At 41.6% G+C, this 12,541-nt stretch overlaps 1 protein-coding gene across 1 annotated transcript in view; it reads left to right on the top strand.

Moving 5' to 3' along the window:
- Positions 1-11,273, top strand: part of DDX10 (DEAD-box helicase 10) — a 172,387-nt gene extending 161,114 nt beyond the window's left edge. Inside the window, exon 18 of the mRNA XM_048935168.1 lies at positions 10,574-11,273. Coding sequence (XP_048791125.1) covers positions 10,574-10,763 — 190 coding nt within the window. The 3' untranslated portion in view covers positions 10,764-11,273. The remainder of the gene's footprint in view (positions 1-10,573) is intronic.
- The last annotated feature ends 1,268 nt before the right edge of the window (positions 11,274-12,541 follow it).

The following is a 12,541-nucleotide window of genomic DNA, read 5'->3' as shown; positions in this document are numbered from 1 at the left end:
AAGATAAACACTGATAGAGTTGGGCAGATTGTTGGTGGTTCTAATCAGTACATATTTTTTGGAATCAGCCGTTGACGTGGCCCTCTGGAATCAGAATGTCAGCTCACAGGAGGAAGGTCTTGGTCATTTCCCTTTCCTATAAAGTAGAATGGAAAAGGCAGTGCACATGAACAGGAAAAAAAGGAGTTAAACCTTCTAACATATTTTCTTCAGCAAATCTCAGAACACTGTGCAAAGGAGATGGGTATGGTTTTTGCAGACAGGAGTGTTGTGTCACAAAGTAACTTAAGGCCAAGCTGATGACACAGATCTGGGAATAAAACTCAGGTACCCTGAGGGCCAAGTGCTCTGTCCACTAGGCAGCATTTCCTTGGTAACTGATTTTTGTGTGTTTTTTGTTGTTGTTTTGGTTTGGTTTGGGTTTTTTGGTTATGTTTTTCAGTATGTCAAGTTTACATACATGTAACTTAACACCTTGTAGGTGCAGTATAGTCATTTTACTGGTTTTGTCCTGAGCTGAATTACCTTAGAGGGAACATTTCCTTGGAACATCTGGATGCTTACAGTGTTTTGTTTATCTCAAAATTACATTCAAGACCAATCTCCTTGGATGGAAAGAGCAATTTTGAGAACAAAGAATATTCTCTGTGTATGATCCAATGTGAGCTGAGATGGATTATTTTTCTACCATATATTGTGTCTTGCCAGGTTTACATGTACTTTAGGTATGTTTGGAGGTTACTTTGGAATGAAGTGTAATGATAGAACATTTTCCATGCTACAATGTTACCTACATTGTGTCAATGTATTTAAAAGGTAACTTAAAATCTGGGAGGGTTTTACCAATGGAATTTACTTTTTAAGTTATGAATTGAGCCTTGAGCATGGCAGAAAGTCATTTATCTTGAAGGTTGGAGTTCATTTGGTCTTTGAAACCTGACTGTGTGTGGAAGCTACTTTAACTACAAGGGCTGTTCCAAAAGCAATGCCTCCCACTTTATTATGTTGCCCATGACATCATAGGCGGATAGTGGTGGAATGGCAGTAGAGATTGAACCTTTCTGCCAATATTCCATTACATTTTGTTGCCACGAGACAGATGGCAGCAGAGGGAGAGTCTGACAAAATGGCATCTGATGTGAAAGAGTATATGAAGCAAAGGTGTGGAACTGCATTTCTGAAAAAATGGCACCCTCTGACATTAATTAATGCTTGCTGAATGTTTGTGGAGACCAAACAATGGATGTTAACACGGTGAGGTGGTGGGTGGCACTTCTCAGCTGTGATGACAGTGACGTAGTGATGTGAAAGACAAGCCACGTTCTAGATGGCCATGCAGAGCTGTCACACCACAAAATGAAGAGCATCTCAATCTTCTCAGCCACAAATCAGTAGATTATTATGACCAGGGAACTGTTTACAGGGTTGAAAATTGGTTTCACTGCGTTGGAACCAATACTGGCAGTATTGGAATATTGCAAAGTTTGTGCCAAGTGGGTCCCATGAATGCTCATACAGGAACAGAAGGAACACTATGTTGTTTTGTCAGGACCTATGGAACCAATACATGGCTGAGGGTGACAGTTTCCTGGATTGCATCATTACTGGTGAATAGATGTGGTGTCACCACTGTGAGCTGGTGTCAAAATGGCAGTGCGTGGAGTTGTGACATGTGAATTCCCCATTGAAGAAAAAGTTCAAAACTCAACCCTAAGTGAGTAAAGTGATGTGCGCTGTCTTTTGGGGTAGGAAAGAGTGATCCTGCTGGATTTCCTACAACCTGGATCAGCTCTCACTGCTGCATTATGGTGCTGATTAAGCTGAAGGCTTAAACTTCCAGAGTCAGGTCAGAGAAGAAGACAACCTTTCTCTTGCAACATGGTAATAAAATTGAAGACCATGGAGCACTCTGCCAATCTTGGCTGGACTGTCGTACCACACCCATCCTATAGCCTGGATTTGACATCTTCTGATTTCTATCAGTTTGGGCTGTTGAAAGATGGACCATGTTAGGCAACGTTTTCCTGGCAGCAATCATAGCAGCTGTAAAACAGTGGGTCTCTTCTGCTGGTGCAGACTTTTCCGAGCAACATAGTTTTTTAGCTGAGAATTCGCTCTGTCAGATAGTGTTATTGTGCTCTTTGTATCTGTTTCTGTTTCCATGGAAATAAATAGGAGGCATTACTTTCAGATTAACCCATGTAAAAATCATATTTAAAGTTTTAACTAAGAGGAGCCAAGGAACATCCAATAAAACAAGTTTCATATTGTGATTTTCTTTTTTAGTGTAGCTGATAGTCATTAAAATCTTAGCAATATTCACTTCTTTGAAAAGCATTCTTGCAAATCATCCACTAAATCATAAATTCTGTTATTTTCCCATGCACTGTCAGCTCATTTTTGCCATGCAAACCCTCTTGACTTAAAGATTTTTGGCATTCATTTAATGATGTCAAAGCAATTTGCTTTTGCTTCCTTGATTAAAATACTGAGCAAAATGCTTGTGTAAATCTGCCCTGTCCGTTCAGTGCTCTGGGAGTTGTAATCTAGTTGGGGTGATTTTTAAATTTTTATTGTTTCCTCCCCAGTTTTGAGGTTTAAGCTCTCCCTAGCTAGTCCCAGCTGTTTCTTGGGGTAACACACCTCAGGAAAGCCAACACAGGTTTCAGGCCTGTCAGTCTGAGCTCAGTGCCAGGGAAGGTTATGGAGCAGTGCACCGTCAGTGCCATCATGCAGCACCTACAAGACAGCCAGGTGATCAGGCCCAGTCAGCATAGGTTAATGAAATGAAGGTTCTGCCTGACTAACCTGATTGCTTTTTGTGATAAGCTGACATGCTTAGAGGAGGAAAGGCAGTGGGTATTGTTTACTTGAACATTAGCAAGGCTTTTGATACGGTTTCCCACAGCCTTTTTCTGGAGAAACTGTCTGCTGTACGACCACCCGTCAGTGATCTCCATCAGGACATTGAGCCTTTCAGCACTACATTCGGTGTAGGATCTCACAGCCAGGTCCACCCATCAAATCCACATCTTTCCAACTTAGAAATTTCGCTGCATCCCACCTTCAGCATTTATTTCAAACTGGAGGAGCTGTATGAGCTGTTAGTTAAATTTGCCTTTGAATGGGATTTCCCTCTACCTCTATAATCTGAGTAATTAAATGGCACGAAGCATATAATATGAGATTAATTTTTGTCTATCTAGCAACATTCTTCATATTGGTGTAAGGCTATGAATGTAAATTGTTAATGAGGTGAAAAATTTAAGTGCATTGAGTAGAGCGGAAGAAAAGTGTCTGGATTTCTTAAAAACCAGTTTTGTACTCAAATTAAATTTCTAATATTTCTAATCCCTCAATCTCTTTAAATAGAAATGCTGAGAAGGAAGAAAGTTGCGACTGACCTCATCATTACCTTCTTTAAATCTTTATTAGGTGTAACTGATCGTGTTAACTCTTAAATCAGCATGAACTTGTGGGGAAAGGAGAAATATCTTAGTTCAGACACAGTTTCATTTGTGATTTTATGGTAATTCACCAGCTGACATGCAAGTCAGCAGTCAGTGCCACTCGGTTGTGTACTGTGCTGTAGTTTTGAAAATTATGGCCAAATTACATTTTTTTAATACATTCTTGAGTACATTAAATCTGGATATTGATGTTGTATGTAAACCTGATTCTAAGTTGTATGTAGTTCTTGATGTAGTCTATACTAAAACTTATCTTAGAAGGAGTTCAGTTATAGAAATAATTTGTTTGACTATTTATCACAGATCTGTCATCATTTTCCCTTCATTTGAACCTATTCAGAACTGCTTTTCATATTTCAGAGTAGAGAATTTAATCTATATACTGTGAAATCCAAGCGTGTTTCATGTATGCCTATTAGAAATTGAATATATACGTAGATAATACATATGCATATGCATGTATGAAAACAGATATGTGTCTGCATGTGTATATACACACAGTTTCACCACTGTTTGCATGCACACCTTCTGCTTTACCCAGTAAACTACATCTCAACTTCCAGGTTCTCATAATTCTATATTTCTGATTCTCTCCCCCATCCCACTTGGGCAGAATGTGCAAGAGCTGTGTGCCTGCTGGGTTTAACAGATTGCTCAGAGAGGCTGTGGGTGGCCCATCCATGGAGGTGTTTAGGGCCAGGTTGGATGGGGCCTGGGCAGTCTGATCTAGTACTTGATCTAGTGGCTGGCAGCTCTGCCTATAGCAGGGACATTGGAACTAGATGATCCTTGAGGTCCCTTCCAATCCAAGTCATTTTATGATTCTATGATTTATTTCAGTAAACAAGGTGTGTTGTACTTATCCCCATTCAAAAGAGAGACAGTATTTTTCTTACTACTGTATATAGAATACTGTTTTTTCAAAACTTGTTTTAGAAGGAACTTTAATATAACTATTTACATTGTTGAAATAAATTTTACATTATTTAGTCAGCAAAAATAAGTATATTCCACAAACTCAATAGGAACACATGTTACTGTTGTGTGCAATGGTAACCTCCTGGCTGTAAGCTCTACATGTATGGCTGAAGAAGTAAGAATAACTTTTTGTTGCAGTTTTCTTCAGAACCTAGTATTAATAGAATTAAAACATCATATAAACATTAAGGTTGGAAAAGACCTCTAAGATGATCTATTCCAGTTATCAACACATCACCACTGTGTCCCTCAGTGCCACATTTACATGTTTTTTGAACACCTAATTTTGACAAGGGATGTAATGAGAAATAAAATAGGAAGCAATTGTTCTAGAAAATAATTGCTCTAGTAAGTAAGAGGAAAATTAATTGTCCAAAAGAGGGGTGCAGGCTGAGAGAGCTGGGGCTCTTCAGCCTGGAGAAGAGAAGGCTCTGGGGGACCTTATCTCCTTCCAGTACCTGAAGGGGGCCTAAGGTAACCTGGTAGGGGACTCTTAGTAAGTGACAAGATGAGAGGAGATGACTTTAAATGGGAAGAGGGTAGATTTAGACTAGATGTTAGGAAGAAATTCTTTACTATGATTTAGATTAGATATTAGGAGGAGATTCTTTACTGTGAGGGTGATGATGCACTGGCACTGGTTGCCCAGTGAGGTTGTAGATGCTCCTTCTCTGGAGGCATTCAAGGCCAGGCTGGATGGGGCTGCGAGCAACCTGGTCTAGAGGGAGGTGTCCCTGCCTATAGCAGGGGGGTTGGAACTAGATCACCTTACATCTGCCTTCCATCCCAAACCATTCTGTGATTCAAGATCTGGGCAACCTCTGCTCTGCAAGGTTTCTGTGGTTTAAAATCAGCCATTTGACATACACACAGCCACATTGCCACTGATTAAACAACAGCAACTCCAAGCTGTCTAGACCAGCTCTGCTTCAGTTATCATTTATCAGAGCTTGCTTTGGACTTGAGGTTTACTAGCACTTGGAAACAAGCTGTCCTTGACACCAAATTGCAGACCATGAGTTGAGGTACCAGACTGTAACACAGCAGACACAGATTCTTTCCTGAAGAAGCATGTGTGAATAATGAATGAATCTGTTAATAAAATACAGTTTATAAAATTTAGCAATAATTTATCTCTTAAATATTGGCATTTTGCTAATCAAACATGTTGTGCCACAAACTTCCTTTCACGTAATAAATTTTAATTCGCAAGGCCATGGCAGCAGTCCTAATGAAGATTAATTACTGCAGTCCCTTCCACAAAGCCCAGTGCAGCTTCTTTCTTATTTGCTGTAAGAATGCTACAGTACAGAGAAATGGTAATGAAAATATATTGCACAGTGTTATTCCCTTTACTGGCCATTCCAGTGATGTAAATCAAAACCACTCAAACTAGATTTGTAAAAAAGAAACAATTGCAGAAAAAAAGGAAGATTAATCTATTTGTAATGAAATACCAGTGTAATTGTACTAAAAGCAAAAGATGGGCTGAGTCTGCCGTGGAGCTGAAGTACTACAATCTGAAACAAGAAAAAATATTCAAACCAAAATCACACCGGCAAGACAATATGCTTACTATTTTTATTACTGCATGGAAAGCATACAGAATCGGATGGGAAGAAGGACCCAAAGCAAATCATCAATGTCTTGCTTTTGTTCTGTGTCCACCTTTACTTCCCCAAGGTTCTAGTAAACAGGGAGATTCAGATTGGATGGGTGAGGCTGTACCAGCCCTTGACTTGCCCATTCCTGTCACAGGCATTGCATTGCTGCTCATAATGCAGCAGAATAATCCAGCCCCAAACCATTGGAGTTTCCATGCAGTGGATCAAGGCAGAGCAATTTGAGTTTATACAACAGTTTGAAAACTGAAATTATTCTCAAAAACACTGAATCATCATTGCTCAGGGTTGAAATTGCTTTAGCTGGAGCTGACCAGGGTATCAGTCAAACCATTTTGATTTGCTGTATGTCCATCTTTCAGTGTCTTAACACTGAAATGTGCTGCTGCCTTTGGAGATACAACCTGATTTCTGATCTGATTTTATCCAACATCCAGGCACAAAAGTTTTTTTTATATATTTACATTCTCTTGGATAAACTGAACAAACAACAGTTTAAAACACATTAGAGAGCAAAGTTTCAGACCTTGCATATTATTCACAGCTTTTTCTTGAGCTTTTTCCCATTTTGCATCATTCATTTGAAACAATGACCGCCACGGTCTGGTAAGTCTCCCATCAATGGCTTCGCTTCCTATACTTGGTGGCAGCTAGAAAAAGCTGCTGCCTGCATAGATAACTTTGCCTTTTCATAAATTCTATTTTCAAGCTGTCCTCTCATCTTAGAATCATAGAATGGCTTGGGTTGGAAGGCACCTCTAAGATAACCTAGTTCCAACCCCCTGCTATAGGCAGGGACACCTCCCCCTAGACCAGGTTGCTCAGAGTCCTATCCAGCCTGGCCTTGAACACCTGTAGGGAGGAGGCATCCTGATCCAGTGCATCACCACCCTCATAGTAAAGAATTTCGTCCTAATATCTACTCTAAATCTACCATGTTCCAGTTTCAAACCATTTCCACTCATCCTGTTGCTACACGACCTCACAAAAAGTCCCTTCCTAGCTTTCCTGTAGGCCCCCTTTAGGTACTGGAAGGCTGCTATAAGGTCCCCCTGGAGCCTTTTGCAGGCTGAAGAGCCCTGGGTCTTTCAGCCTGTCCCCACAGGGAAGTTGTTCCAGCCCTCTGATCATCTTCGTGGGCCTCCTCTGGACCAGCTCCAACAGCTCCATGTCCTTCTTGTGTTGTGGCCCCAGAGCTGGATGCAGTTCTCCAGGTGGGTTCTCATGAAAGCAGAGTAGAGGGGCAGCCATCTCCCTTGCCCTCCTGGTCACACTTCTCTAGATGCAACCCAGGATACGGTTGGCCTTCTGGGCTGCAAGCGCACACTGCTGGCTTGTGTTAAATCTTTCACCAGCTGAAACTCCCAGATCGTTCTCCTCAGGGCTGCTCTCAAGCCGTTCTCTACCCAACCTGTATCTGTACTTGGGATTGCCCCATCCTGGTGCAGAACCTTGCACTTGGCCTTGTTGAACTTCATGAGGCTGGCATGGGCGCACCTCTCAAGCCTGCCCAGGTCTCTGTGGATAGCATCCCTTTCCTCTTGCATGTCAGCTGCACTGTTCAGCTTGATACCATCTGCAAACTTGCTGAAGGTGCACTCAATCCCACTTCTTTGTTGCCTACAAAGGTGTTAAATAACACTGGTCCCAGCACCTGAGGAATGCCACTCATCATCCGTCTCTATTTAGGCATTGAGCTGCAACCACAACTCTGTGAGTGTGACCATCCAGCCAATTCCTTATCCAGCGAGTGGTCCATCCATCTAATCTGATATCCAGATGCAAGTTGAATACTGGGAATTAATGGCTATTTTTCCCCTTGGTATGTCCTCAAAAGACAATTGGTTGATTATTTGTTACTAACTAAATTAAGAGAGTTTCCTGGTGTATTGTTGTCAGGGTCTGAGTTACAAGTAGATGGATCCCTGTTGTCCAGATGCCTTTCATCTACGCTGGTATTCATTTCAGGGGCTGGATTCATAAAGTGTGCTTTTAGTGCTTGTGTAATAACAGTTACCTGTCACAGGACAGTACCTTCCTTTGTTGTTACAGCTGTGCAAATGGCGACCACAGAAATTACTGCGTGTGTTGACAAATCAGCTCTTGGTACCTCTTTGCTCTGTAAACACAGCCCAGTAAATCTTTCCATTGGGAGTTTCAGCCCATGTGGGCAGCTCAGGCTGCTGCAGCAATGAAAAGCTAAATTGCACCAGATGGTGGAAGGAAGGAATTGTAATCCAGCTGTACGTGCCACTTTTGAAGTGTTGTAAATAGGAGACAAAGAGGCACACCGGTTTTGGTCTGGATCAGAATTGTGGATTTGCTTTCTAACTACATTTTTGTGTTAGAAAATAACTCACTTCAGAATTACTTTATTTTATTTTGGCTGTTGCAGTGGACACCAGCTGGCAGTGCATCAGTGTGTGGGTATTTGAGGAGTAAGGGGCCATTTATGCCTGTGGAAAGTGACCAGTGATAAAAGATCAGCTCTGTGGGGTGGGCTGGTGGCCCTGAACGGGGTCTACTTTCTGCATCATGAAAACACAACCCTACAGCTCTCTTCATCACTCAGTGGCTTCTCTGCCGTTTTCCTGTGTTACACATTCCTCCTTATTCACTTTGTAGTTTACAGCCTGGTAGTAGGGGTTAAATTAGTGTGAAAATACTCCTGCTGCTGATGTGTAGATATGTATTTAGGATGCACTATTAATCCAGCACCATGACCCCTCAATAATAACAACAGCTTGACTCAGCACAATCTACCTCAAAGCCTACAGTGAAAATCCTTGTCACTGCTCTTTTGTTTGCGGAAGAAATCAGAAGCTTCACAGTTGCATTTGAATGTGTTTTATATTTAAATTTGACACCTTGCAAACATCTAAACTCCAAAGTGAAATGCTTTTTGGCGTTTAAAGTCTGTTTCCTAACTTGTGAGATTTCTTTGTTGCTTTAATTGCTGAGATGTTTTGAGCTGGTGTCCTAGATGAAGCATTAGTCAATTAGGAATGCAAAGCAGGCTTCAGAGTCGATTCAAATGCTGGAAATAATTGGCTCTTTTGCAAACAAGCTAGGGCTGCTTTTACTTAATGAAGCTTCAGCATTACTGCTTTTAAAGCAGACCTCCATAATCTGTTCTGATCAAAAGGGCATAATCCCAAACCTACAGTGGCCACTTGGAAGCAGCGCTTGAGGGTGTTTTTGCACACTCTCCAGGTAGGTTTTGTACTCACGGAGCGTCTTGAGCACTGCAGAGTGAGAAAGCTGTCCTTGTGCCAGAAAAGGAGTAAAATAAACATCGGTAGTGAGCACTGAAAAGCCACCCCCATACAAATGACAGCTCAAAAATGACAAGTTGTGAAGTCCTATGAAATATCCCAGTTTCAGGGGAAGTATTCGAACGTGTCGTCCTCAGCTGTTGCATTACACTGGTTCTTCTGGTGTGGAAGGGGAAGGTCCATGTGAATGTAGGCTGCATCACTTGTTTTAACAGTGAGAATGTAAGGTATTTCTCCTGGATTTTCCCTCCTGTCTCTGTTGTGATGAGTGAGCAGGAGCTGGCATCTCCTCCGCAGCAGGTGGGACAGAGAGGGAGCAGCCTGCTGCATGGCCACCAGGTGCTCCTCCTCTGCTGTGTTAAAGTGTGGCACCCAGGGTGCACAGCAGCTGCACTCGAAGCCCAGGTCCATCCATAGTGCAGGACGCCAGGAGCTGAACCTACTGTAGGGAACCTGATTAAGCAGGGACTTGGACTTGACGATCTCCAGAAGTTCCTTTCCAGCCTCTGCAGTTCTGTCATTCAGTGAAAGCTGTGTGCTTGGGCTATCCTGTTGCTGCTGTCATTTGGCCATGTGACAGAAGTGGCAGTTTTAAAACATACACAGCTGTTTGGTCCAGATTGAAGGCTGCAAATGCCAATTCATTCCAATCTTAGCAAAAGCAGCAGAAGGAACAGAAATTCACCAGGGAAAGGAACTGAGTTTGGGTATGCCTCACGTGGCAAAGAGGTGGTTAATAGCTTCCAAGGACTTATTCTTGAAAAAATGGGAAAGAGGGGCTTGAATGAGATGGACTCAAATCAAAACTGCAGTAAGTAAGGGTAGGATTTGCCAATGAAATGACAATTCTCATCTTTTTATTGTGATTGCAGATTTATTATAGGTGATCCTGAACGCATGTCAGGGTCCACTGACACATCACTAAATCAGCTTTGTCAAGTTGTCTGTTGCTGAATAAGGCGGTAAATATTGGATAAGGCTGATGGTGATATCTTGATATACTGTAATCAATTAAGACAGCAGAGCATTCAGCACCACCTCGGTCTGAGAGCAATTCTAATTTAGGCATGCAGAGTTCGTCAGCTTCTGTTGCTTTACTCTTCTAGATTGTAATTTTGTTTGCTCTTATCTTGACATAAATTTGCCTTGTTTAAAATGAATTGTTTGATTACATGATGATATTGATTACCACAGTTGTTAAAAAAGAATAATCGATTTTTTTCTGTAGAGAACTTGAGGAGAAGAGTGGAAGAAAGAGAAGAAGCCGCAGTGACAGCGTAGCAGCAGGAGAAATGCCACAGAAAAGAAAGAAGGCAAAATTCAGCCAAGAGGAGGATGACCTTTTGCCATTGGATACGGGGCTCTCTCTGGCAGAGGATGAAGAGCTTGTCCTGCATCTGCTCAAGAGTCAGAGCTAATTATTTTCCTGCACTTTTTTTGGGGGGGGGGCCGGGGAGGGAGGGGAGGGCAGACATATTCACAGTTTTGTTGGTAGTTCACACAAAGTAAATATGGCGTCTGGGCAGATGGATAGCTGAAGATAGCTGTGGTCCATGTGCAATGGGCTTGCCTCACAGTACCTTGTAGATTATAGACAAGGACTAGTTTGATTTATACGACTTTCTGAACCAACTTTCCAACCTAAATCCCCAGATGTCATCTTCCCATATTATGTTTATAATTTTAAATCTCCAGATTTTGAAGCAATTCTCTTTTTTAAATTAATCCTGCTTTAAATGAAAAACAGGAGGCTCCTTTCTTGGCTGTGTCAGGTTTGCTATTTTGGAAGATACATGTGTACTAAAATTTCTAAAGAAATACAGTTGGCAGCTCAAATCATACTAGTTAAAAATACTTTTTTTGTCTTATGTGTATCATGTACATGTATTTAAAATACTTTATTAAAATTCCTGAAGCTTTGGTATGGACTTACAGTGTGTCTTCTGGTTTTGTTATGAAAACACTCATTTGTCTGTTATCATTTCTCCTATGATTCTGTCACTTGCATTAGGCAATTCAGAAAACCACTTTTAGAAGCTAAATTCTTGGGTTTGAGTCCCATCGGAGGGAGGACAGTGTGACACCTGTCCTGGTTTTATGCTTTTTGGTTTTCAGTATTCCGCATCGTAACATCATGCAGTGCACTGGGAGTTGAAGTGTTAATGCTCCAATTCCAGGCACCTGTTCCCCCATACATTACAGAAGCCATGGGATCTGGCCCTTCCTGGTGGGGCGCTCTCTTACAGCCTTGCAGTGGGTGCTGGAGGTGCTCTCCTAGCCGTTCCAAGCTTTTCAGGTTTGATTCGGTTTCAGAAACTCTTTCTCTCCTATCTTATTTAATTTATTAGTCTCAATTTCAATTAGATTGTATTATATTGTGTTATCTTGCATTCTGGTATCATAGTTAGTAAAATAAGTTCTCCTCCATAGATCGTTGCCACTGTTTTTTAGTTCCTTCCTTGAGCCCAGTTCCCATCTCCCTACCCCTTTTCCTTTTCCCTTCCCGTTTTGTGGGGCTGGTGGGGGGGCAGGGGCCTACAGCCCCCATGTCACAGGCATAGATTGATCTAGTTAACTCCATGACAATACCCCAAAAGGAAATAATGCTGCCTAAGGAAGTGAATTACACAGTGCACGTTATGTAGCAGGAACGCCTGAAAGATTGCAGCTTTAAAGTAGGTTCTTTTTTTTTTTTTCTTTTGAATAGATTAAATACAACGAATAAAAGATTATTTGTTTTCTAGCCATGTTGAAGTTTCATCCCATCAAAAAATGGCTGTTTATTGCCAATTTTGTGCGTGGTTTCCCCAACTGCTGCACCATAATGAACAGTAACAAGGCATCTGCTGTTGGTTCCTTCCCATGGAAGGGAAGCAGCAGCCATTCTTGTCTTCCCCCCTAACAGTACTGGCACATCATTCAGGAACACAAACAAAACATGGTGAATGTTTACAGACAGGATGGAGAATGATCAAAACTGAATTTTGCACATTTCAGCAGTGAGTTAGACAAAGGGAAGTCTGCTTTCCGAGAAAATGAGGGAGAGCAGGAGAATTCAGTGTTTGGCTTGCTGACAGTGTTTTTGACAGTGAAGAGGTCTTCAAAGTGAAGATTGTCTGTTTTAGCAGACCTGTCTTAGTGAAGAGTACATGGCAAGCTACAAAATGGTGAGTAAAACACTGAGTAGGTACAATTG

The sequence above is a fragment of the Lagopus muta genome, chromosome 1, assembly GCF_023343835.1.
Source record: "Lagopus muta isolate bLagMut1 chromosome 1, bLagMut1 primary, whole genome shotgun sequence".
Classification (NCBI taxonomy): domain Eukaryota; kingdom Metazoa; phylum Chordata; class Aves; order Galliformes; family Phasianidae; genus Lagopus; species Lagopus muta.
Note: the sequence above shows the minus strand (reverse complement) of the source record. Positions and strands in the feature narration are given on the sequence as shown.